Source organism: Fringilla coelebs, assembly GCF_963513975.1.
Source record: "Fringilla coelebs genome assembly, chromosome: 9".
In the NCBI taxonomy this organism is placed as follows: Eukaryota; Metazoa; Chordata; class Aves; order Passeriformes; family Fringillidae; genus Fringilla; species Fringilla coelebs.
In genome coordinates this window covers 11,900,698-11,928,410 of record NC_140067.1, presented here as the reverse complement: position 1 = coordinate 11,928,410, position 27,713 = coordinate 11,900,698, and the positions used below count along the sequence as shown (strand labels likewise).

The 27,713-nt window shown below is 40.3% G+C and overlaps 1 protein-coding gene across 1 annotated transcript; it reads right to left on the bottom strand.

Annotated features, from left to right (window-relative positions):
• GIPC2 (GIPC PDZ domain containing family member 2) lies at positions 1-24,587 on the bottom strand. Its single transcript, XM_084211562.1, has 6 exons — positions 24,307-24,587; positions 16,548-16,733; positions 12,902-13,082; positions 9,512-9,621; positions 8,741-8,822; positions 1-1,112 (listed from the first exon to the last, which is right to left on the bottom strand). The coding sequence occupies exons 1-6, from the start codon at positions 24,544-24,546 to the stop codon at positions 958-960; spliced, it is 954 nt and encodes a 317-aa protein (XP_084067688.1). The 5' UTR covers positions 24,547-24,587; the 3' UTR covers positions 1-957.
• Between the last annotated feature and the right edge of the window lie 3,126 nt (positions 24,588-27,713).

Genomic DNA, 27,713 nt, shown 5'->3' with positions numbered 1-27,713 from the left:
TTGTCATCCAAACTACAATTCTTTTTGACTTTACAATAATATTTTTTGGATTTGAACACTTTCAATATCTCTCTTGTGTTGCCATGTTGAAAAAACCCACAGACAAGAGGGATCTCAAGAAATCATTAGCATATGCAAAGATCAATTAAGCACTTAGGGATACACTGTAGTCTCCAGTGCAGTCTCCAGATATTATTCAAATGCATTAATATTAATCAAAGTTAACATTTATTTCTTTCTGTGCAGTTCCTATTGCAATAATATGGCATCTGAACAAAGCAGCAGCTTCCTGGTTTAAGCATTTCTACTCTCCTTATTTCAGTAAGAACCCAGACAGAGCATATTATGACTCAAATGCAAGCAAGCCTTTCTCATCCAAAGATCTTAGTTTTCATGTTTCAGAGGAACTTTTTTTCCCCTCAATTTGGGTTCTAAAGAAACAGGGTAGCCTCTTACCAGCTTTGCCTGCAGTAAAAACAATGTCCAGGCCAAACTGTAAGAAAACATAAGGCTTTAGGTTAATACATAGGAACAGCAGAAAACCAGGGAACTGCAGCATGAAGCTAGGTAGTTTCTCAACAGCTTTATAAACCTCTCTAAAGAGATAAAATAATCCAAACTCCTTGTTGCATATGTCTAACACTTTTCAGACTATTGGTATCAAAGTGTATGTACAATAAAAATCATCTAATTTTCATAAAATTTCTGTATAAATATATCACCTTGACACTCTCCTCACAGTGATTTCTTTATGTAAATTAAATGCTTTAAATTGCAGTTGTCAGAAGTTTGGGTTTACCTTCATTTCTATCAGAAACCTTCATTTGCAAAGGAAAATCTCAGGTCAGAACACTTATGCAGAGCATTCTGAATTCACACCAATAAAATTATTAACATTCTGATGTATTTGCAAATCGTTTTGTATTTTCAAACAGGGGTTGATAAACTGCACAGTTCTCATTCCAGTCGTCCTTGCTTAGCATCGCCTATTGCTCCCCATACATCAAATACAAACTCATCTGGAAATGCAAAGTCTCCAAGAGTTTCATCCAATGCCACTGCAAATTCATCTGGGTTTTTCTTGTCTCTTCCAGCTTCCACAATTGTTGCAGCTAAAAAGCAACAAAACAAAAGAATGTAATTATCATGAAAGTGACAGGTAACACATAGGGCCCAGAAGGAGATGGATAGGATTTGGGATGTCTGTCTTCAACTGGGGAGGTCAGCTTAGGGAGATGCAAATTTTACCAGGTGAATTTGGGATTCAACAGGAAATTATGTACTTAAAGCTCATGCTTATGCCTCTAGAAAGTGAAAAAGTTATTTTTGAAAATCTCAGCCAGGTGGGTCAAATTGTGCAGGAGCAAGAGAAAAGCTTTGCTGCTGTGCACAAGAAACTGGAGCCAGCAAACACCAGGAACATCTTGGTATCCAAGAGAATGAAAGCAGGGGAGTGATACAATGGAGTCAAACTCTGATATCCTGTATGCCAATACTGTCCAGCATTTTCTCTTATTTACCACAAAAGTATCAGAATTTATCAAGTGCCAGAGCACACTTTTGAAATGGCTACACTGGGGCTGCTGCTTAGGACTGACTCCTTGGTTGCTGAGTTCATCCCTCACCTTTTGCCCCTGCAACTTCTCAGACTCTAGGAGAACACAGAAGTCTATCTGAAACACTGGATGCTGACAACCCATGGATATTGGAGCAAATGAAAACCTCTCTTGATCATGACACCTGCCCCTCCATGAAGGGTGAAAAGAGTTGGCACAAAAATTTCTCCAGGTTAAGCTGGGCCCAGAGAACCACTGGCAGCGAGCTACCATGGTTTGAGGGCAGAATGCTCTCTAAGACACATTCAGCACAAACAGCACTGCTGAATACAGTCTATTTTCTGAGCTGTATCTCTGCTGCACAGCCTCTCTTCACAGGAATATGATGGTATAGTACAATAGATGAAGCATCAAAGTCTGCTTCATTTTGTGATTACTTTACACCCCTGCCTTTAACTGCTAGGTGTCCTCCATCTTTTGTTAAACATCAAATACCCGCCACTTTCTTCACAAGCATATCAAAACCAAGTGTCAAAGTGAAGGATTTGATAGCTTCTAGCCTTTTCTTAGAGAAATGTCCAAATGTAAAACACATAATATAGTGCCTGAGAAAGGGAAGGAAGTTTTGAAGCCACAGAAAAACATCTTTACTGGGACAGTCTGCTACTTACCACATGCATTGTAATGAATCAACATGGCAAAATCTCTCTAATAAAAATAAACATTCCCTGCTCTGATGTTTTACTAAATTTAATTAATTTTATTGACCTAAAACTCAGCTCAACTTTATTGACAGTTACCAACTTCTGGCAAACAGTACTTGCTGTTGTGCAAACATGTAACAAGCTGTAAGCAAGCGTGAGCCATACTCCACATTGTAAACGTCAACAACAGTAATTGTGAGGAAACTTGATGTTTTGGTTTTAGCTGTATTCAGCTGTGAGGCTCCAAACACAATCACAGTGTGTGAAACTACACAAAGCTGTCCAAGGAAAATGTATGTAAATCTTGACAAATAAACTGCCGTGATGGAGACAGTTCAAGTGTACCCCAGCTTCCCAGGCACCACTAGTTGTTCTCAAGGACCTTCAAGACCCTGCCAGAAGAAACCCTATCCCTGTTCCACCAGTTCTCTCTGTGTCCCCCATGAAGTTGCTGGGACTCTGATTCAGACCAGTCTGGATAGGAAATGGGCATTAAAGAAGTGACTCTTGCTCCTGGTAAGCGGAACACAAGGATTTGTTATATCAACACCACTCTATACTCCCTGACAACGAGGCACAAGAAGGGACTTACAGGGAAGCAGGCCTGAAGATAACGAGGTGAAGGGTATAACTGAAACTTCCCAGATTCCTGGAGATGAAGCAGGATGTGAACTTACTTTTTATAGACACTGGGAGAAGGGTGGAGACAAAAGAGCTGTGCAAGGTGGAGTAAGAGCAAACACATCAAGAGATTGTTACACCAGATATTTAGAAATCAAAAGAGTAAGGATCTAGATAAGTGTTCAAGCAGGGTGGGAGCAGGAATGTAGCCATTTTTAAGATAAATTGGCCAAGAGATATGGAAGAACCATATGACACAGACAGCAGCAATAAAACAAGACAACAAGGCATTATATCACAGTCCAGCTGCCCTGGCTGAAGCTCCAGAATTGCACATAACAAACCAGAAAGTGCAATTTCAAACACAACTTTCGTTAAAGACTGACCTTCCAAATAACTAAACAGACCTTTAAAAACTGATTTATTATAGATTTATGAAACTTAAAAACAAAATTCACCAAAAACTTAGCGGATCAAATTTCAAGCAAGAATCAGAATATCACCGTGCTAAAGCACCCTCAAAAAAAAAAAAAATCCATCAGTATAGAGTAAGTGTGAGCATCACTGCAGGGCAGATTTAGTGCAGCACATTTCCTAAGGCACAGCGGCGTTCCCACATCCACCTGCTGCCGCAGGCAGGCTCGCCGGGGCGCTCCGGCGGCGCGGTGCTGACCCCCAGCGCCGGCCCGCCCGCACTGCCGCCAGCGCTGCCCGCGCCGCACAGCGGCACCGCCGGCGGCCGAGCCCGCTGCGCTGCCCTCCCTCTCCGGGACAGCTGCTCTGCCCTCCCCGGGACAGCTGCTCTGCCTTCCCCCGAACAGCTGCTCTGCGGGACAGCTGCTCCGCCAGCCTCTGAACTCTGCCCCGAGTGCCCCCGGCAGCGCCACGGCCGCGGGACGGCGCTCCCCGGGCGGCGGAGCTGCGCAGGACGCGCCCGGGCGCACGGTGACATTCGCGGAATTGACGCGGAATTCCCGGGGCAAATCAAAGCCTGCTGGCTGCCAAGGCATTCAGCAGATACTTGCCAGCTTGAGGAAAACTTTGCTGGTTCTCAGGGGTGACAGCTTCGTGCCAAATTGTCTCCCCTCCCTTTTCCCCACTGCTTCTTGTAAGAGCTGCACAATAAGTGATTACAGGAATTTTATTCCAATAGAATATTTTTCCACAGTCAAAAGAGCCTCAATTGTTTTCAGATTTTCCTTTTTTCAGTTAACTTCAGGCAATGTTAGTGTCTGATTAATTTTTACATAAAATGTGAAAAGTTTAGCAATCTTAAAAGTGGCGAAAGGAATTAGAAGTCTCATCAACTTTAACTGAGAAGTTAATGTCAAGCTTCCCAGAATATGAACAAAGTAATATGTTGGCTTTTCAAATATAGTTCCTTTAAAATAACCTCAAAGACCTTTCACAAAATTCTTATTTTCACTTTTAATAGACACATGGGACACAAGCCATGAAAGCTACCTTCTGCCTGCCATTCTTATTATCTACCTTATATAGTGGTTTTGCTACCTATATCCTCTACTGTAACTTCTGAAAAAGCTTTATTCAGAAGACCTGACAGAAGCCTTAACATTTATTTAGCTTAAGTTTTGTTTTTATCAAAACGTAACAAATATTGTTCTGTCCTGTCACTCTAAAGCAGAAACTGAAGCACATTATTGCAGTTTCCAGTATTTAACAGTACTTGGTTTAAGTTTCATGTTGAACATTGTCAGATCTGGTACTCAATAACTTTTAGAAATATTTTTTCTTGTTCCTTTTTCTTAAGTACTAATTCTTCTTTATTTTGTTTAAGTGGACTTGCTGCCCTTCCTTTAATCCCATTATTCTTTCAGAGTAAATGAACAGCTGTAAACAATATACGCCTGGATGTATGCAATAAAATCCTTTGGGAAAGGAAGTCTGGTGACAGAAGGAGAAGAAAACAACAGATTCAGGGAGAATATCACTTCAGTTAAAACATTTAGATACAGAAACATCTATTGAATATTGATGGGTTGGATTTGCAAACCAAGAGAAAAAGCTCAGGTAACAAAAAAGGTTTAAACCTGTTAATATATTTTGATTAGATGGTAAGTTTGAAAAATGAAGTCAAAAATGGAGAAGTAGATTTCAATTTTTTTAAACAAAGACAGAATACACAAGGATATTTCAGCCTGATCTCAGTGATGGATGGTTATGAAACAGACTATCTTGTGTGTGATCTCACAGCATGGACAGGACAAACAGGGGGTCAGGCCCAGCCAGCATGGGTTTAGGAAAGGCAGGTCCTGCCTGACCAACCTGATCTCCTTTTATGACCAGGTGACCCACCCACAGGATGAGGGAAAGGCTGTGGATGTGCCTCCCTGGACTTCTGTAAAGCCTTGGATGCTGTTCCCACACCTTTCTCCCAGAGAAGCTGGCAGCCCATGACTGCAGCAGGGGATGTTCAGGTTGCACATCAGGAAAAATTTCTTCACTGACAGGGTGGTTAAGCATTGAATGGGCTGCACAGGGAAGTGGTGGAGTCACCACAGCTGGAAGCACTCAAGAAATGACTGGGTATGACAGTCTATGTTTAGTTGGCATGGTGGTGTTTGGTCAAGGGTTGGACCCTGTGATATTGGAGCTCTTTTCCAACCCTAATGATGCTGTGATATGTCATGTCTGATAAGTTTATAGAGAGCAACAGAAAGGAAACAATCACCCAAAAGCAGAAAAACAGAACAAAGGGGAACAGAACATTGGTGGACGAAGCCAAAAGATGCTGAAAAAAATGTGAACAGGAAGCCCTTCTGCCATCATTTACAATCAGTAGCATTCTGGGGTTAGATCCAGACTTCCTCCCACCCAGAATTTCTGGGATTAAATATAGTCCATAATCGAGTCTTATTGATTTAAAAAAATAAATGCCAATATTTTTCACTAACACTGTTTCCTGAGTTGCTCCTATTAATCAACTGCTCAAACTCCTTTACCAGAAAGCACTCAAAGAATTTAAAATAACCTGAATTATCTCTCAGCTGTGTATTTATGTTTTAAAGAATGCTGAAGTCAAGCCTTAGCCCAGTTTCTAATATGCCCATAAAATGGCTGAAGAAAACATTTGCAGAGCCAACTGTCTCTTCTCTGGATTACATACAGTTTTCAGTACAAAGGAGTAAGGAAATAAAAAGGTAAAAATGCATCCAAAAGCAGGTATGTAAATCTCAATAGCATTTATATCTCTGAAAATAAAAATAAAAGCTGAGCCAGAAAAACGTGCTTGCATTTTCTTTAACAATTTCCAAGCATTTTGGTCCAGCCTAGGGATTTGTGTGTAGATTTAGTCAGCCATTCTTGAAACTGTCAAGATACTTAACCATGCAAAAATTAAGGGCTTTATCTCACCTTTAATTCTGTCTGTAATTTAACATTAGTTTTTCTTTCTAACTTATGTCTTAAAACTGGGGCTCTTTCAGAATTCAGTCACACCATGGAAGTGTCATTTTAATGGAGATGAAAGTAACATTAACTGACATCCAAAGATTCTGACAAACAGAAGTGCATGGAAGTGAACAGTGATTGAGATCTTAATCACTTGTCAGCTGCACACTGTGATGACTTGCATTTTCAACTAATCTGGCTTGAGTAATGAGTGAAATTTCGAGCTAAGTGGTGATTGGCATTCTCTGAATGAATCTTTTCCTCATATCTCATTTTCATGGGTGACTGATCACATCCAGCACGTGAAAAACTGACATGTGTTAATTGAACAGATTTGTGACAGGTGATTAGCTCTCCTTTCCTAAAGAATCCTGGAGCTGTTTAATTATTTTAAAATGGTGAAGTTGGGGGGCTTTGAGTCATCAACACTGGCTGTTGACTCTTAGATTTGAACTTCAGGATATGGCTTCAAACGTGCAAAGTAAAGCTACATGAACCCTACAGTCTTTGATTTCTGACAGTTTCTCTTGGTTTCACTACCTTTTGGGGAGGAAGAGAAGAGGTGAGAGACAAAACAACCACCCAGCTGGGAAGAAAAGAGCCTCTCTATGAACAAAGACCTCTTCCTTCTTTGAGTATTCTTTTAAGGCTTTTTTTTTTTAAGTTTCCAAACTACATACTGAAAGATGAAGGGCATTAGATATTTTTGAGGGGAAAAAAAAATTCAAGGAATTCATGGGAAAACTTTACCAGGTCCTTGGCTACTAACTCAACCAAGTGTTGAAAGCTGAACTTCTCAGTCTACTGTGCAAGAGCCATCCTGTTTACAGTACTGAGAGCCAAAAATACAAGGAACACCAGTTCCCACAGGACCGTTCCCATGGACACCAGAAGCAGAGCACCTACAGCTGCTTATTCCTGTAGGGCAAGGAGCCTGCTGGGGACCTTGGAAGTAACCTGCAAGGACAGGAGCTTCCAGAAGCCCAGCCTGAGCCAGGACTGCAACAGCTGCAGGACAAAAACAGCTCCCAGAGGGACAGCTGGCAGAGGACTCAGAGCTTTGAAGCCTGAGCCAGACTGAGGCACAGAGGTTGCAGGAATGAGATGGGACATGGAATCCTCCCTAACCTAAACACGGCTCAGCAGCACACAGGCCTCCCAGGAGTGCACTGCATGGCAGCAGCATCACATATTAGAGTTGCTGGGAACAGAAATGTTGAGAACTTCTAGATTCTTGGGAATTTCAAAGTTTAGATAGAACCTACAAAAGAGAACTCAAGTTTTGGGCAGCTCTGCGCTCTCTTCTATGCCAGGAAGCCCACTTCTGCCTTAGACCGAAGGACAAATACTGTTTCACCTACATTTTTTCCTGTGAGAAAACTAGTGGAATCTGCCAAACAGATGCTTGCTGGTAGGAGCACCCAACAAAGGCCTTTTGGCTATTGAGATAACCACCTTTTGTTCCCATTCCTCTGTGCTAACTGCTGCCCCTCCAGCTCTGATGCTTCGCCCTCTGGAGCTTCATGCCAGACCTATTTTCTCTTCTGCTTTGCCTTTTCCACTTCTCTCTCATGAAAGCTTTCTTTTCAAGACCACTTTCCATTTAGCCTATTCTTTCCTTTTCCTTGGCTGGTTCTTTTAAGATATTACCATAATAATAAATACCTTCCTCTTTGTCTCAGTACCAGCAGTTCCACAAGATCCTAGGAGGATTACAGCAGCCACAGCAGGCTACAACAGCTACACTGCAGCTTCTTCCCACACAAATAGAAATTCCTATTTAGTTGTTGTCAGAATAACAAAGAAAAGCAACAGCTCCAAGGACAAGTTTGGTGCATCCTTAAGGAACTTATGACACTAGGGTTAGGTAGTTTCTTTCATTATAAATCGATGATTCTTATAACTAGTAAATATTTTGTAAGTTTTCTCATGTTCATCAGAACACAGGTTTTAGAGATTTTGATAAATTTGTGTAATTATTCTGTCAGTTGCCTTGCTAAATAGTTGCTTGTTCATTGATAAAGATCTCAGGTTCAAACCTTAGCAATCAACTTTGATGGCTCTATGCCAAGGGGCAAAAAAGCAAATAAACATACTTATCCTGAAGAATTCTTAACCATGGCACCCACAAGATCCACTAGAAAATATATGCCAGAAAGAATACAGTGGTGACAGTTATAGCAAACAACTAAAAAATTAATGCAACAGTGTATAGCTAATGTGCAGAAAGAATAGAGGATTGATTGAGTAATTACATCACAAGAAGTGAAGTGGGAGGGTGATTCTTTTATCAGAAAAACACATTTGTAGGAATGCAAGTTTCTGAGACTGCAGGCTGGGCAAATTTTGCTTCACTTGCATCCACAGACTAATGTACTCAATAAATGTTAGGCTACAGAAAATGAGAAATTATTTAATCTTGTAGTAATCCATCAGCTAAAAACTCACCTAATTCAGTATCTCTTATGCCCATGTATGTTTCAAGAAGCTCATCCACTTTTTTAATTGCTTTTTCTTCAACTTCAGTTGGCTTTGTTGGAATAAAGGGAGAGAAGAGCAAAAGTATGATTATATCCATCCAGATTTCAAAATAACCAGCAACGTGCCTGTGATTATCCCTACTCCCATATTGGCAACCTAGACTTACAAAATCTACAAATAAAACACACTGTTCCACTCTCTTTCCCTCTTCTCACAAACATGAGCTTTCCTCCTAATATCAAGCCACACAGCTCATGCATTCAAACTGAACAGGGGCCTTATATCTCCTGGCAGTACACATCTCCATCAAATCCTCATCAGCTTTAGAAGAGCCCAGAATTAATGATATTTATTCACCAAACTCCAATCCTAGTTTTGCACAAATTCGTGTCAATGTATCTAGTTAGCCTCTCCTAACAACAGCCCTTACACCAACCCCATACACTTCAGTGTCAAATGGAACAAATTCTTCACAACCATCCCACTTCTTCCCCCCCTTCCCTCTTTTCAGTACCCCTTGGTCTAATCTAAATTCATCCCTGAACTCTAAATCTAGGTTTTGTGCTTCTGTGCTTCCAGGTTCTTCAGCCCCATCCTATCCCTGCTAGTCATCAACTTTAGTTGCTCTCTTCAGTCCCACAAGCTTTGTAACATCCCGTTTTTCCTTCCTATTATCAGCCTTGGGGAAGAATAAATCAGGAGCTGGGTGATTAAACTGAGGGGCACACCCCACCATACCATTTCCTCCACAGTAGCAGGGCCCTTGGCTCTCAGGCGAAGTGTTTCTCTCCCTTTGGAGATTTTAGCCTCTGACAGAGTTCTGCCTTTGGACCTTGGCTCCAGCTTTTCTAAAGACAACAAAAAAAAAAAAAAAAAAAAAAAAAAAAAAAAAAAAAAAAAAAAAAAAAAAAAAATCCAAATCCAACAGAAATAAAATACCAAACAAAAGTATGTATACAGCACAACAGAATATGAGGTATCAGTTTTGGTTATTACAGTATCTTCACATTTAGTCTAATCAAGATCTAGACTATGAAAAAATCTAATTATAAATTAACTATTCTAAGTATAGCTTTGCTGACAATCTCTTGTCTTCCAATTGTATATCTGCTCAACTGCACTGATGCTAGGACTTCCATTGACCAATGTATCTAAGCAGGCCTATGGCATTCATTTCATATATGTACCTTGTGTAGTTTTATTTCCCTATTCTACAGAGAAGCATTTATACCTTTAAATTAGAGAGCAGCTGAATTCACCGGCCAACTGCTGATTTATTTGGGTCTTTACAGACAGAACACATAGCAGGTTTAGCATTGCAACATTTCCATCTTTCACTGATGCAATGGTGAGAACAGTCCTGCTAAGCAGGGGATGATGAGCCACATTGAGCTGAGCTAACAATCTGCTTATCTGCACTCACAGAGGTGAAGTGGCCATAAGCAGATCTGCTGGAGGTTTTCCACTGGTTTCACCGAAATTATTTCACAGCTGATAAATCTCTACAAAGAGTATTTGTAGAGATTCCTTTACCTGAATTCAGCCTTTCTTGTTTCATCCTGGGTAAGGGCACCCCAGTTAGTAGATGGAGCATGGAATCATTTAAGATTTGGGTTTCTTGTTCCAGGATGCAATTTTACATTCAAGAGTGGCAAAGCTTGAATTTACTTACTGACATGGGAGTTACATAGTGAATCTGGAAAGTGCTAGAAAAGAGAAGACAATTCTGCAGAACTGCTTTTATTTGTCCTTTTTCTCTAACAGATTATTCCTCCTCTTAATAGCAGGCCTTTCTAATAAGCTCTTCTTGAAGGGAATACTATAATATATTATGTTAATTTTGCTCAGGTAGATTTCAGCTCATAATTCTTGCATAAGTGGTCAAAAATCTAGATTATTATGCTGAACACTATACTTGAAAAGTAAATTTTATTAGCTTTTATGACTCAAAGAGGTATGTTAAAGTCTCTTATATATATCCTTAGGATCAACACTTTTTCTTTATCCTTTTATTGCTTCAAGGACAGTTTAAAACATCCTTAAGATTGTCATCATTTCTGCTAGACTTGTTTCAAAAAGTCATTCCTGATAAAAAACCCCATATTTTTCAAATTCTGTCACCATTATCACCTTAAAACTCATGATTTGACATAACCTTCATGTGCAGTACTTTAGACCAAAACACTCTGGCTATCACAGAAACTGTTTTTCATGTTCACATCATTAAAAGACAGAGTTTGTGTTATGCTGCTTTACTTTGTTTCCATTCATTTTTCACAATTCACAGATGCTTGTGACTGGTACAAATCTTTAGTTCTGTGCTACAAGCCTTGCCTAGGGGAGCTAAGGCAGCCTGTGTGTACATGGTAGAAGGATGTCCAACCAGTAAATTATGCTTATTTCACATTCTGCTGAGAGGAAGAAAAAAAAAATAATTTCACACAGAGGTTTGTCTCTTCTTTCTGTACCCTCACCAAATTCTGTTGAAATTATCAGGAATTCAGCACCTACTGGAGCAGGATCTGGATCTTGTCTGTCATCTCCTCTGGGGATATTCTTAGTGCTTAAGCTGCAGCTTAAGCATTATCTTCGTGCCTGAAGCCTAACTGTACCTAAGGCTAAAGGCAGGACGTCTTAACCTACTGAGCACTGCAACTTGCAAGTTAATTTGTGTAGGGTAAAATATAATGTTCATCTTCCAAAAATCTATCCACAAAGCTCTGGTTGCCTCTTAAATCAATGGCAGAAAAAAGGTATTGCCATGAAATTAGTGCATTTTCTCCTCTACATCACAGGCAGACTAGAGGTATCTTGGTCACCTGACTAAAGTAAAAACTAATAAATTATGGCTGAAGTCATCAATCAAATGCTGATTTGCCCTGCTCTTTATGAACAGACTGTGTAACACTTCTAGTATTGAACAAAAATTATAGGCCCATATTAAAAAGAGGTATTGCTGCATTACTAATTGTGATAGACAACATATGCAATTCTTTAGCATAATGTATAACACACACATTTACTTAACAGCAGTACCAACTTACATACAAAGACTCATAACTCCCATTCTTCACAGAAACACCAAAAGAAAAAAACATCTTTTGCATTTCTCTCATTTTCAATTTCTGCTACTATTCTGACACCAAGTGTCAAGACTGGTGTATGACAGTAGCTGTAAACTACTAACACATTTTAAAAAATTGAAAAATAAACATTAAAAATTTTTGCTGCTGTAGTGAAGACAGTGATATTTAATTGACTGTTATTGCAGGTGTGCAGAAGACCCCATACAAATTTATGATATAGCATTATTTTGAAGTTTTTATTACAGAAAAATGCTACATGGTTTGGGGAGAGGATCCAAAAAATTGAGACAATAAAAATTGTAACTTGATCTCTGTTTTGACTACCTGAGCAAAACTTCCCTTGTTTGTTTGTTTTCTACATTGATAGAGTTACTATATACAAGAATTAGCAGTAAGTATGCATTCCTCCCATTTAAGCAGCACTTCTCATAGCATGCATGTGGCAAGCAAAGACAGAGCTTTGCAATTCTGCTTTCTTCCAATTCTGAGTACACCTGCTGCATGACTGGAGACCCACAAAAAGGCTGGGGAGGGGGAGAGGGAGAACACGCAGGCAGCAAAGGAGGTGCTCAGGGCAATCCCAAACAGTGCTTGCTGCAGACTCTAGAGAGCACAGACCCCAGTAAAGGATACAGAAATAGAAAAGTCTGACACACAGAACAACAGGGATTATGTATCAAGAGAGGAAAAAAAAGCAGTTTTGAGGATCAGGACATTAGTGAAGTGATCCACGCTTTAAAATTGTACCTATGAAACAATTCCTGTTCTAATTTTGCAACATCATGTAGTGGCAAAAGAGACTGACTAAGGCTCAGGTGAGGTAACCCACACCAGGATGACTGCTGGAGAAAGCAAGATGGAAGAAAATCCATGCATAAATCTTCCACTCCAAAGAAAAAAATTAAGTGTACTTTCTTGTAGTAGTTATGTTACCACAGGTGGACAACTGGCTGCATTCTGAAAACAAACCCACAACATAATGCAATGATGGGATTTCACTATCAAGGTTTTACTGAACAAGGTGGACAGTCAGGTCACTCACCAAATGCTTTCAAAGGCTCTACCAACTCCAGCTTAAACTTCTGACCTTTCTCCAGATCTTTTAGCATTTTAGCAACTTCATAATGCCGACACTCTGACACATTTTTCCCATTTATGGTCTCTATGTGATCACCCACGCAGACAGTTTTGGTTTGGTCCATAATGCTGCCTTCTTTGATTCGCTATTGTTTGGAAAAAAAAACACCACCAGAATTAGAAACATTTCTTTAAAAGGTGATTGTTTTTAAGAGGTGACACCACCGAGTTTAAAGAATGTCAGTTAACAATATCAATACTACTAAGATTATTATTCCAGCAGCGTGTTTTGTCTGTAAGATTATCATAAAACATATTTTGAAAAGCATTATTTTTCAAAGTATTTTAATAAGCATTGAATATACAATCAGACAGGGAAAAAAAGAATGCAACCACACTTTATAAATAATCAGTTTTGAATAACCTAATATTTTTGTGCTTTAAAACTGATCACAGACATCTCAGTAATGTGAATGGTTATTCAAGTTTTTGGAGTTTTTCTATTTAATAGTTTGACAAGCATAGGAACAGAATTTTTCTCTTCTCAAGTGTAGTCCAGGGACTTAGTAAAAAATTACATACTGTAAAGGGCCGATCTTAATAAGGCCCATCCCCAGTGCTGAAACTACTGTTCTCCTCATTAAGCTATACAGTTGTATATTAAAGGATATCCTCTGAAATAATAAAGAATAAGAAAATCTTTTAACTGACATCTCATGGAAAATACAAATAGTCTAAAGGTCGTAACAGAAGTTACAGTTCTTATGAAGTGTAATTTAAAAAAGTATGAGGAAAAACCTTTAAAATATCTCTATGATTTATCACACTTTAAATTTCAGTGATTCTGTTTTTTGTTGTGACATACTGCCATACTGGTTCATCGTGTGCATACATCAGGTAATCCATTGCTATATGGCTATTGAACAGACAAGCTATGACAGAGTAAAATACCTTTTACTTTGCAGATACAAATTTCATTCTAACGTGTTCCTGAAGGACAATCTTTTCAACAAGGACTGACGTGGTTCAGCTAACTCAGTGTGAGATAACAGTGAGACGAGGCAGATAAACACGCTGCCACCTCCCACTGATGCAGCCAGCCTGGCCGCGCCATCCTCCGGGAGCTGCTGCCAGCCCTGCACAGGGCTGAGCCCACACATGTGCCTCCATCTGAGAGTCAGTGGGAAGTGTGAGAGTGCTCACTGGCATACAGTGCACTGCAATCAATTTAAGCTTCAGGCTGAGTTTAACTCTTTCTTTAACTCTTTCTAACCCCAAACAGAAGCCTCGTGGTGAATGTGGATGTGGTATTGTACACACCAAAAACCAAATGTGCCAAATGCGGTCCTGTTACCAGGACTCAAAACCTGTCCCACACAGCTTCAATCAAGTTTAGTCTACATGTTAAATATTCATTTAGCTTTTCTTCTTAGCACTTGGATCCCAACACTAAAACTGTTTCAATAATATTCACTGGCTGTTATTTGTGTCACTTTTTATCATCACTCCAAGTTAACTGACTGAGACAGTCGAGCTACACTGTCACAGTAATTATGATGCAATTGCCTGTATTTCAAGTGCTCTACAGCCCATTGAGAAGCTATGAGGATCTATATTTCCTATGCAATGCCTACTCCATTTGATAATGCCTCCTTGTACACCACTCAGTCATACTTCAAGTTCTACTGCTGTTCTTTGTAATTTGACTCCATAATACTTTTTCCCACCTGCCTGTGTACCCCAAAACCAAATTTGTGAAAGCAGAACGACACCAGGTTTTGTTCTTAGTAAGGCAAAACAAGATTAAAGTTCATAGGAAAAAGCCCTGCAGTTCAGTGTCAGGTTTAAAATTGGTTTGGGTATCCACATCAAAACTAGAAACATCCCTGTTACTCAAAATGCAGTAAAATAACTACATCCCATAGCAACCTTCAACAAGCCACCAATCAGTAAATTTAGTATTAATTTTTAATTAAGAATGGGACACAGTTACAAATTTTTAAGGAAAATATATGTATATAAACAAAAAAATTCTATAAAACTTTGGAGACAGTCTCTGCTTAGTCATTTACCTAGACAATAAAGTAATAAAAAAGATGCAGCTTTTACTTTTGTATATATGCATACATATATATATATAAATCAGCATTTTCTATGCTGATTTAAAAGATCCATTAGCTAAATCTGCAACAACAACAAAGTTGCTCCTAGAAACTCCTTTAAACTGATGCATTCCCATGAAGACCGCATCATTTTCATTACAATGCTTGTTATTAGACCAGTACAAGGAAAAATAATACATATTTGCTCAGAGGACTTTTACACAATTTACTAGAAATTACAGCTTGTCTGGCTAATGCTGTGAGGGTTTTCCAGCGTGCTCCAATTGTGCAGTAGTCCATGTGAGGGCTGTTCTCCCTGCCTGTTACCAAGCAAGCACAAAGGGAGTGTCGCTGCACAGGGCTGCACTCGTGAACGCTGCTCTCTGAAGCACTGCCTCAATGCCTTCTCTTAAAATGCCACATAAGCAGCAGCACGACTGAATGTTAGGGGCTGCATAGATGCCACCGCTAGAAATTCACAGTTCTTTTGTCTGTAAACATAAAAGTCAATCTGTGATTTTGCCAAGATGTTTAGTGAAACTTTCACTGCATCTTGACTTTTACAAACATGACCACAGTCACATTTTTCCACAACAAAGACAAACAAACCAATTTCTAAAGCATGTCTTGTTTGATAGGCATGGTAGCTAAGCAATGAACAGAAAATACAACCTCTCCATACAAAAGGTCTGTTTACAATGAGAACAACGACTGGGGCAGCAGTAATCAAAGATAATTGCTAATGCCTCACTAATAACGGGTAAGTGGAGTATATTACAGCAAAGAATCTCAAAAAGGCAGAAAATGTGATTCAGGCTCCTAATACCTAGTCTAGCAAGAAGGGCAGCATTATTTCATGGGCCTCTACTTGTCTCAAAACATACTGCCTCTAGGTCATATAGAAGAGGAGAAGGAAAGCAATTATGATTAATATACTGAGTATGTTACTGCCCATACTTGCTACTCAAGCTCATTGTGGTAAATTGTGCTGATCCATTTCCTTGTAATTCACCCTATCTAAGGCAACAGTACTGGAAAGCTGAAAAACCACCATACTTGCCCCTACTCTTGTACAGCACAAAGGCTTCTGGCCTGGGAACAGCCAAAGACTGAAAGAACATGATCTCATTATCACATGAGTGACAGAAGTTCTATAAGCACCTAATAAATGACATCAGAAAATCAGTTTAAAACAGGAGGGGGCAGATGCAAGCAGTATCTAACACCTACCACTTCAGGGTAGCTCAGGAGATACAATGGTCTCTTTGTAAAGCTGATACCGTTACAGAAGCAATGAACAAATGAACTGATTTTGAGTGACATGCAGTACATCTTAGCTGAACTAATTTTGAATTATGTACCTACAGAAAAGCAACTTTATTCTTTACTTACCATATATATGATATTAGAAGATTTTATAGTTCTAAAGGATCATGAAACCAATAATTAACCAATTATAGTAACAGGAGCTTCTATAGAACAAAGTATTTCACTGGTAATTAAGTTTACCTTTATAAAGGCACAGCCAGTTCCATTGTCTGTAATGGTAAGTCCCAGCATATCATCAGTTTTAAGAATTTCCACTTCTTTTCGCTGTCCTTTCACATGGGCAAATATGAAATCTTCAAGGCCAATTTGTGCACCTAAGAGCTTGTCCATATCAACTTTATGAGTGTTCAAAGTGCAAAACATGATCTGTGCAGAAGGAAAGCAAACACATTAACAGCGTGTTAGGTCTGGTGAGCTCGATAGGAAGCCAAAATGAGAGCACAGGTCAGGCCCCTGTGACAGGTCCATAGCTTAAGTGATCCCCCTTCTTCTCCAGATATACCAGGAGAAGGAATAGTCTCCATCCCCACACAACAGAAAGCACCAGTAGCTCAGAGTGCAGGTGAGAGCTGGCAGGGAACATGAGAAGGAGACCTGCCTGTGTGAGCAGCCTCTCAAGGCCTGTCTCAGCACACCAGCCCTGAGAGAGGCATCTTGGGCTCCTCCAGCTTGCACCAGAGGTCAGAGTAAGCAAACTCAAGAGCCACCACCATCTCTTGCCTCATCATTCACCCACCTCAAATTCCGCCTGATTCAAAGATCACTAGGGACTGCTTTAAAACTTGATTTGCTTAAAGCAGTTTAATGGGGAGAAAAAGCAAGAGAGCTTATCAAAACAAGAGAGTCATGAGAGAGCATGAAACGTTTTGTATTGCTCCATGTGTTCCCTCATTAGCTCAGAGCACATGGTCTCCAATGGGCTTGCTTAGTTCCTACTCTACCCCAGCATGATCTGGGGTCATCCCTGTTCCAGTAAAAGCAAGGCTTAATAAAGAGGTCAAATTGCTTCTTGATAAAGCAGCTTTTCTGAGGGATTTCCCTTCAGCACTGGATGTCAGGCAAAACTTTTTCTCCCTACACTTATGCCAGCTCTTCAGCAGGAAGGTTTCTTATCCTGGCACAGGCAGGGTGAGGGCAATCCATCTGTACTGCCTGGGAACAGAGATGCCTTTGCCCACCGCGGAGGAATCTGGCCAAGCCCAGCACACCCATCACAGCCACAGTAATGACAGATGCCTCTCCAAGCTGCAGCAGGAGAGGAGTGAGGGCCAAGGGAACCCCGGCTTCCTCCTGGGCAGCACGGAGAGCACCGGGCAGCAGCCAAACCAGAGGGACTCTGTGCTCCAAGAGAAACTTGGGGATCCCTAAAATCTACTTCACTGAGGCAAAGACTCGGGTGTACCACACCAGAACACTACACGTGCCTTTTTTGTTCCTTCTGGCATCACTGGATTGTAATATATGTTATGAAATCATTTATATAAGATATGTTATGAAATCATTTATAACAGGATGAAAGCAGAAAAATTGAAATGAAAGCCACCAACCTGTTTAAATTGATTCCAGGTCAAATGAACAGTGGATACTTTTACTAATGTATTTCACAGAGAGCATTCAAGATCCTGGAGCTTTCTAGGACTTAGATTCTCTAACTATGGAGGTTTTAATCTAAAAAGACTGAAAGTTAATAGAGAGATTGTGTTTCTTGACAGAGGTCTTGTTTAGCTGCAGTTTTTAAAAACGAAACAAACAAACCCCCCAACCAAACAGCCTTACTTCAATGGTACTTGCTTATCTCATCTAATCCATCAAACATCCACTGCAATCTAACACCTTATTTAACAATGAAACACGTAACAGCACACCCTTAACAGACATTTGTTTTATTTGCTCGGGTAATACAAAGGTTTTCAGTTAAACAATACTCTAGATATACAACACCTAAAGAAATTGATCTGTTTTTAAGTAGAAAATTGAATATAATAATAATAATAATGATAATGATAGTGATAATAATCTCTAATGACAAGCTCTTTTTTAAAACCAAAAAATTGAAACAGATTATATTAAGTTCACATACACATTTTCAGATCTCTCAAGCCACATAACTTTGCCAGTTTAAAATGGTAACTCAGTTCTCTGTTCATTGTTCCTGTGATGAATAACAAGCACTGTCTTTACATTTTAGACATTAGCATCCTTCATCTGACCTTGTCAAACAGACAATCTAGTAAATACTGTCACACCTTTGAATAGATAAAATTGGCAACAGAGCAGAAATGTGATATTTAGAAACTTGATCCAGAGTTTCTCTTTATAGATCTTCATCTGGATGGCATTCCTACTACAGCCTATAAGTCTGCAGAATTTTTTGTGAGTCAGTTCTGTGTTAACCACAAGGCTGAGAGAGCATCAGCTAGTCAAAAATAAAACTTAAATCATTCTTCATCCTCTTTAGTGAACAACTGCTTTTTCTCAGAAGAGATATATGCAAAGAGTAATGTACTAAAGATGTATCTACCCAGAAAGATATACCACTACACCATCTACCAGTTATAGCATAGCTTTATTTGTACACAACTGAGACCTACTGATTCAAAAATGATATTTTTTCATAGATTTTACATAAGTTTAATATTGGTACCTAATGCCAGATTTCATACTTGAATACTTAAACAACAGGTTCCACTCAATGAAACAAGAAAAAAATTCAATGTGCAATTCTTATGGTTAAATTTTTCTGTCCTTACCCTAAACTTTCATAGGCATTTGGTCTCTAACACATATACCAGTATACCAGTGCTGTGAATATTTCATGCCAACTTTAGCAGGATATTATAACTGTTACTTCAGTCACAAAGTATCTAGGATACCTCCTTCATCAAGAGTTCACCATGCTTCTTCTGCAGCACTCAGAAGAAGGAAATTCCATGTTGCTGGACACTAGGGGCTTATGCACAACTTTATAAAATGGATTTGTCCAATAAGATTGCTAACAGATTATTCCCTGCACCCATATTTTCAATTGGAAGAGACCACATGAGCCAACAAAACCAGGGCTATATAAAGACATATAAATATGTGTTATATAAAGAAATGGTATTAGCTAAGAAAAAGAGGGTTACATGATGTGTTATGTAAAGTATATATGCAGTACCACATTGCATGTTCTATACATTAATTGTACTCCCATCTTCCATATTGAGCTGACACCTTGAGAAGAACTCAAAAATGACTTGGTTGATAGATTACATACTCAGAAGTTATTGAAAATGCATTAAAAATCTCAGATAACTTTACAGAGATCATAATCACTTTCTGTTTAAGAGGTAGGGAACTGGGAGTTTTAATTCTGAGCAAGATCTAACACCCACTGACATATTTCCCTATATACGTAGATGTCATCATATCAAGAAATCACCAACGCATTTTCTAGGTATCTTACATTATCTTCCCCAAGGAAAATGTGTGAGCCTTGACCAGCTTCAGCAACAGGAAGAGTAACCACCATCTCCTCCAAGTTCTAGTGTGCTTTTGGTACTGTCAGCTATTCAGCCTGGTCAATATATTCAAAGGCTTATAAAATAAGCATTCAGTGTTTTGCTGTTTGTTTTGAGATTTGATAGGGTTTTTTTTTTGTCTGGGTTTTTGGTCTTTTTGTACACAAGTATTACAGTGTAATACAGTGTACACAAGTAATTACAGTGTAAGTTTTTCCATCCAGTTATTTCCATACTAATATTTCAAATACTTTCAATAAAAGTATTGGAAAAGACACAGCAAGCATCACATGCAATATGGGTGTGACATTTAAGCACTGCTTAGGGAAACAGCAAGCAAACAATTCTTGCCATAGGGTTGGGAGGAGGTGTTTTGTAGGGAGTGTTAAGTTTGCTCATTTAAAGTATTCAATCTGTAGGCGTGATTGTGAGCAATTTCTTTCAACAGATAAGCTTAACAATGAAACTTCCAACATTTTGGTGATGAGGATTTCACAAGCTGACTCTTTTCTCTAAAACACACTTCAGATTTTTTTATTATTAAAAGGGCAGTTTTGTTCAGAAACAAGTTTCAGCAGTGGCTTATTTGTCAGCAGTCTTTTATAAAAGCTTAAACTGAACAGGTTTAAATCAAATACGTCTATGAAAGTTTAATGTGGCACAGCCTCAAGATATACTTGACTGTTTAGCATGAGGAGGCAAGGCCTGTGCAACTCCAGCCCACACATGAGCTCAGCAGCTGAACTCTGGCTACTGGAAGAGAAAGAGGGAGCTGCATTTCTGCCCTTACTGCTGCCAGAAAGGTCTCTCTTCTCCTGAATTACCCTTGTGATGCAAAATTCCTCCCACTGTGAAAGAAACCCCAACCTCCAAGGGCTCTGGACAGACACAGCCATCGAGCATCAAGTTTAGTTCACCAGCCCCACCACATTTCACCTTTCAAAGCAACCAAAATGATCAAAAGGCAAATTGCAAATAGGCAAACCGAAAGTTCTCACAGCCTCTATGGGTCACCATTCCCTTCTCATCTGATCAAGAAATTGCCCTGCTACAGCTGGACTTTAATATCCACGTTCTCAGTGCCTGATTAGCTACTCTGAATACTTTAAAGCCCTACCATGTGCTCTCACAGGAGCACACCACCACCAAATGCCTTAACAGACCCACATTGTCCTTCAGTCAGTGCTCATTTATTTATCATCCAGGCTGCACTCAGCACTTTCACCCTTACAGGGAACATTCCCTGCTACATTCCCAACAGTCAGAGTGGAATAGTAATGCTAAAAGGCCAAAGCTACACATAAATACTTTTTCCAATTATTTTTCCTACTTCAACCTCCATAGAAAAAGTAAGGGAAGATATTTCTATTCTTTATGCAAACAGAAACATACACGTAACTGTGTGTGGGTTGTGTTGTTAGTTAAGACTTGCATCTATCTATATTTTTTTTAGCTCTGTGCTTTCTTGATGAAAGCTTGTTGAAATAATCAAGTTAAACGTGATGTACCTCAAACAACACTCATAATAATGATGCTGGAAATAATAAAACTTACCTTTTAATGTAACTTTAGTCAGGGATTTGTTCTCCTTTGCCCAGGGGGAGGGGAATTGAAGTTTCTCTTTACAAGACTCTTCACCAGAGTTTAAAATTTTAAATTTTAACATTCACAGATTGGGAGTAGCCAGAAGATACACAGGAGATAAGAGAACATTGTCAACCATCACTCCCCAACATCAACCCCTGGCAAGGCCTGAGATACCTGGTCTGGGAAAAGACTGATAAGAGAACTGAAGAATGAGGACAAATTAGCATCGAAGGCAAAGGGATCAATAACCAATAGGACACTGAATACTAAGTATTGCCTAATTTAAGACCAGTGAACAAGAATTTCTTTGGGTTTGTCTGTATCTTTCTTTCTGCAGTTTCGGTGTCAATGACACAGGCAATGTATTGCTAGAAGCAATATTCACTCCTCCCTGGGGAAAGAACAGTCACTTTGGACAGAGAAAAGCAGAAGTGCTGGATGTATCAGTCAAAAAGGGATTCTTCTGCCTACCCCTCAGCTCAAAAGGGGTAAGAAATATAAAAAATACCTACAAGAAACGATGAGTACAGGAAAAGCCTCAGAAAGCAGCTGCTATGTCTCACTCCTTCATAAATACCCAGCAAAGATCCCATTTGAAAGTATCCTGCCTCCTATTCCCATCCCCATCCCAACCTATTCATGATCCAGGTCTGCACAGAAGTTTCTGTCAGTGTCTGTCCAACAAGTACTGTGTTTTATATAAACTTCTGTCACTGTTGGCAGTCAATCACAGAACCTGGAATGGATTCTCCAGCAGAAACTGAACTCAGCTGGTCCCGGGAGGTGTGATCCAAAGAGGAACAGAAATGCTGTAACCATGTGGAGTCAAAAGGAGAAGTGAAAGATTACAAGTACAGCTCATTCAGAATCGTATTAAAACACTTAGGAATTTATCCAAGGATCCACACTCCTGCCTACCCTGCAGTAACCTCGCGTACCATATTAAATGTATTCACTTCTGCAAAAGGCACCTGAATGCTCTCTACACAGAGCTCTTCCCCTCCACTCCCCCCCACTATTTTCCAGCTCAGCCGCTGCAGGGTGGAGATCCCTGTGATAGGACCTGTTTCCAAAGGCAGTCACGTGTGGGTATCACGCTGCCCACAGAGCTGGGTCACTGAAACCTTCCTAGACAGGTAACACCTACAAATGGCATTTGCGTACCCAAGCGTCCTGCAGTCTGCTGAGGTGTAGCTTCTGGCACTACTCTTTACACAGACTATCTGTCCAAAAGCAGTTTTAATGAATAGATACTACAATCTTAAATAAATTCTAATAAATTCACATTTCTTGGCTGTTCACTGATCGATCCTGTCTCTGTGCAAAAATCTGTTGCATGACTCTCTGGTCTGAATTCTTCACTCTGTTATGCCACCTTTACACCAGGAAATGTTTTTGTTTGCTATTTCCACATCATACAACTTTCTTAAAGCAAACTGAATTTCTGGAGTAGAAGATTTTATGTTCAGTGCCTCCAGCAATAATTCTCTGTCCATTTTAGCAATAAGCCACATTAAAAAAAAATTTAAAGGAATGGAACACTAGGGAGAAAAAGAAAATAAGGAAATTCTCCTGGCTGGCACATGGCTGGCAATATATGCCCATGATATGTGGTGCTTCCTCTAAAACCTCTGAGGGTGTCAGATTATACATCTAGCAGGAGAAACAGGAGCACACCATTCATACAAAATTAAATTTCTCTGTGAAAGCTGTTCTTTCTCAAGTCAGTGGAGCCAAAAGTTCAACAGTGAAAGGAAGAAAACTAAAATAGAAGACAATCTGGTGATTGTGAGAACTTGAGAATACAAGGTATAACTGAGATGGAAAAGAACAAAAGGGAAACAGCAGCTCAGGATGAAAAGGAAACAAAGGAGCAGAAGGTCAGAAAGCAGCTGGGAAGGTCTGGGACACTGATGCATTGCCTCTTAATTACTTAATGCAACAGCGACTGATTAAACTGTATTCACTGCTACTGCCACTTTCCCTTTACAATTTCCTATTTGAAATGCTACATCAGGCCACAGCAAACTCAGAACAAAGCCTGTAGTAGTAGTAGTCTGTATAACTTTTTTAAAAGTCATCTACAAAGAAGAAAACAAGTAAAGCTGTACAGCCACACGTAGGCATAATGAAATGTTAGCCCTTTGTTTCAACTTGCCACTCAGAGGTTAAGGTTCAAAGAACCACATAGGAAGAACTTGATATGGCCAGTACCTTTTAACTAAGAGAAAACAATGCATTTACAAACACAAATGAATCATTATCCAAACAAATGTTTAGAACACGGCTCAGAAAAAAAAAAAGATCAAAAAGGCAGCAGAGCTTAAAAAGGAATCCTGTTACAGACTTAAATATAACTCCATTTGAACAGTGAACACTTTAAAAATAACTACCTGATAAAGCAGAAAACTTGCCAAACATCACTTTCGCCCGAAATTTTAATATGCAGTACGATTCAGGGCATTTATACCACAAGCCTTGCCCTTCCAATGCATTCATTCTGGGTATTTAGCCTCATAAATGCGTTGTCCCTTTCTAAACTGGAATGAAGCAGTGCCTAAGAGCTGTCTCAAACAGCAGCTGGCAAGAGGTAAACCGAGACACTGGAGTTTTGGTCAGGAGGACCATTGTTTTTACCATGTAAGAGTTAAATGCAGTCACATTTATGCCTTTTCCCGCACGGTAACGCTCATTTGGAACAGCCAAGGGAGATTTTTTCTCCCAGGCAGGGTAAAGCAGGCACGTCCACACAAGCCCGCGACAGAGGATGGGGCAGGGCGGTGGAACAGCCCCGCGCCCTCTGGCGCCCCCGGCGGCGCGGCGGGACGCGGCCGCGGCGGTGCCGGCCCTACCTGGGCGGGGTGGATGCCGAAGGCCGCTCCGATGCGGGCGTACAGCTCTCGGGCGCTGCCGAAGCCCTCCACGCGGCCCGTGGGGCTGCCGTGCGCCAGCTGCGTGTGGAACTGCAGCCGCGACGCGCTGGCCGACGGCGCCGGGGCCGCCGCGGGCGCCGGGGCCGCCGCCTCGCTCTCCACCAGCTTGAAGGTCTCCTTGGACTTGTCCTTCTTCTTGCTCCTCAGCCCCAGCGGCATCTTCCGCGTCGGCCCCGGGCTCCTGCGGCCGCCGCCGCCCGCGCCGGACTCTGCCCCCAGCGCGGCGCCGCCCCGGCCCCGCGGCCATCGCGGCCGCCAGGTGCGGCCCGGCCCCGCCCCGGCCCCGCCCCGGCCCGGCCGCCGAGGGCGCGGAACGCTGCGGGCCGGGAGCGCCCGGCCGCCGCCGCCCCGGCCCCCTCCGGGCAGCTCGGGGCCATCGGCGCTGCCCTGCCTGCGCTCAGACCGCTCCTGCCTCCGCCACTGAGCGGTCCTTTACCGACCTGCCTCTCACTCGGTCGGGAATCTCTGCTAAGAGCGAAATACTGAATACGACTAGTAGAGATTTATATCCAGCATATAAAAGAAAACCTGAAGTATACAAGGACTTCAGGCTACTCTTTCTCTAAGGGTTCATCATAAAGCAACAGTAGTAACATAACCAAAGTTTAAGAGACTTCTATTGTACTGGACAACAGCTCTGAAATACTGAGATTTAACACAGAAATACACTTTTCAAGTATTTGTAACATTTAACGAATTCAAAATGTTTCCTCTACTGTGAAATAGAGCTACATATTGTAGTCAGAAGTTCACATTACAGGAGACATCTGTGCCCCAAAGTAACCGCACTCACCTCAGTGGAACTGCTCCATTTTCAGTAGTGCACTGAATCCACCAAAGATGCGAAGATTGCAAAATTCATGAAGCAACATTCAGCTCTTCTAAAGGAAACGGCTCAAAGGGCACAGAGAGAAGCAGCACTGCCTTACCACATCTTCTGACTTGCACAGTAAAAAAGACAAACCATTGCAGAGAAAAAGGATTCTGGCACATGGAGTGAGAGCAGGCAGGCAGAGACAATGAATTATTGTGAGGCAGCCCTGAGTCAAAAGTTCTTAGCAGATCTAATCAAAGCACCTCTGATTATATGAAATTACATACATATTTTAAACTGCTTATGCTGTGAGGTAAAAAAGGTTTGAAGCCAATTTGACTTCAGCTTTTCCAAGATAGCATATAGTAGATTTAAATGAATACTCAAAAATGGCTTTTATCCAGTTCTAGTAGGAGACAATTGGATTCAATATCATTACTAATTTTGTAGGAATTTCCACCAATAAAAAACCCAACAAAACTGCACAATGAACTTGTCCCCACACTTTCTTAATAGTTGACTGTCCAGTTCAGTTTGGAACCACAGAACTTAAACTGAAGGTTTCTCTGAGGTTGCAGACCTGTGTACTTTTTCCCCATTACTGGAATGAATTCAGACAGCATATTGGCATTTACTAGATCACATAGCAGTGAGACAAAATGAGATATTAACTAACAGTACCAAACTATTCATGTTCATCTTGGTATTTAGGGGGTTTTGCTGGTTTTCAATTATAAATTAGCAACTTTTTTTACAACAAGAAGCCTTTTCTCCCATTTGCTAAAATGTATTATAAAGGAATTGGTGACAAGTAATAAATACTTGTGTCAACTCATTCCTTTTCTTGTGAAAAGATAATTTACAACCCAGTATATACTGTTTATTAACAATTTTGGTAATGAGATTTACTAAATGAACATAGTCAAGTTTCCACATATACAGAGGTTGTGCAGATTTATTTAAAAAATAATTCATGGACATTAACAGTCCTAATTTAGGTATCTGTTGCAAAACTTTCTTCAGTGGAAGTGTGTTTCCATGCTTCATATGGAGGTGGATGGAGAAAAATAGCTGAAGTTGGTACAAAAACTATGCTGATCCTACCTACAGCTTGGAGCAATGGCATCAGCTTTTAACTATGGAAAGAAAAAATGATGAGGCCAATGGAGCTGATCAAATAAACTGAAGAAACAAACAGTATGGAGCATGTATATGCCATCATTAGTCACATGATGTAACAACTGAAACTTTTTTTGTGACATTTAAATCAGAGGAAGATAACACTGCACACATGCCTATTTTCAAAACTCAAACCTAGAAAAGCATATATATGAAATTGCCATAGCAGTCCCCTGCTTTGGAAGGAAGGGTAAAGAAGTGTTCAACACAGTTTCATCTCTGTTACTGAAAAGGTTAGTTACAATGGACTTCTTTTTCCTACTCTACAAATACTATTTATTAATATTGCTCCAACCATGGATTAGCAGTTTCAATGATTTAGATTTGATCAGCATAACACAATGCTGACTGAGTGGTTTGTAGAGCTATTAATAAGTCAGTCTAATGAGAACCTCAATGAAAAGAAGGCTGTAATGCACAGAAGACACTTTCTCCAACTACAACGAATCCTATTTTCAGACTCCCTTGAATATGCACCCTCTAAGGAAGTATCTGCCAACACTAATTAATGCACACTAAAACTAGATCAACCAATCCAAATAAGCCTCCAGCAACTCAGGACACTAAGGACCCAAAAATTACTTCAAATTAACTTTTTGAAGAGAGCTAACAAATGAAATAAAACTGTTATTAGCCTTGGTTTTAGAAAGAAAAACAAACCATGTACTTGAAAAAAAGAAAAACTGATTTAATCCTTTCATCCCAAGTATATTGCACACTACAAGAGAATGTATGTGGAACAAAGTCACCTTGCTGGCAATGAAATGCCACTATCAGTGAGTGTTTCACTACACATGGGGTATCTACCCTTACTCAGGGAAATGCTGTGTGGTATTTCAGGTGCTGGTTGGGTGGTGTTAGGGGGTTTTTGAATGCAGGGCAGCAGGGCTGTGAACATGGCAGTTTGTCCTTGATAAAGCAATCGGGCATGACTAACAAGATTGTTGTTTGTACAGCTCCTCCCTTGGGTAAGCCAGTAATTCCAGGGCAACAAGCACAGGGCACTTACACCTTCCACACCCAAGGGGATCAACAACAGATCTGTATTTTCACTGTTCAAATAATAGAGCAATTAACTGGAGAAGCCTGAAGGAAACAAATCATGCCATCCAACAGTCAATTGCTGAGCAGTCTGACAAATGAAAAGTTGAGATTCTGCACCTCATGAAGAGATAAGTGCTGCCATTTGGCCAGTTTGGATGCTGAACAGTAAGCAGCTTTACCACAAACTCCCTGGTTCTATAGGATGTGTTCAGTAAGCCATACAGTAAAAACTACTCACGTCAGCTGCAAAAGAGGACTAGCAGCTACTGACTGGAAAAGTAAAACTGTC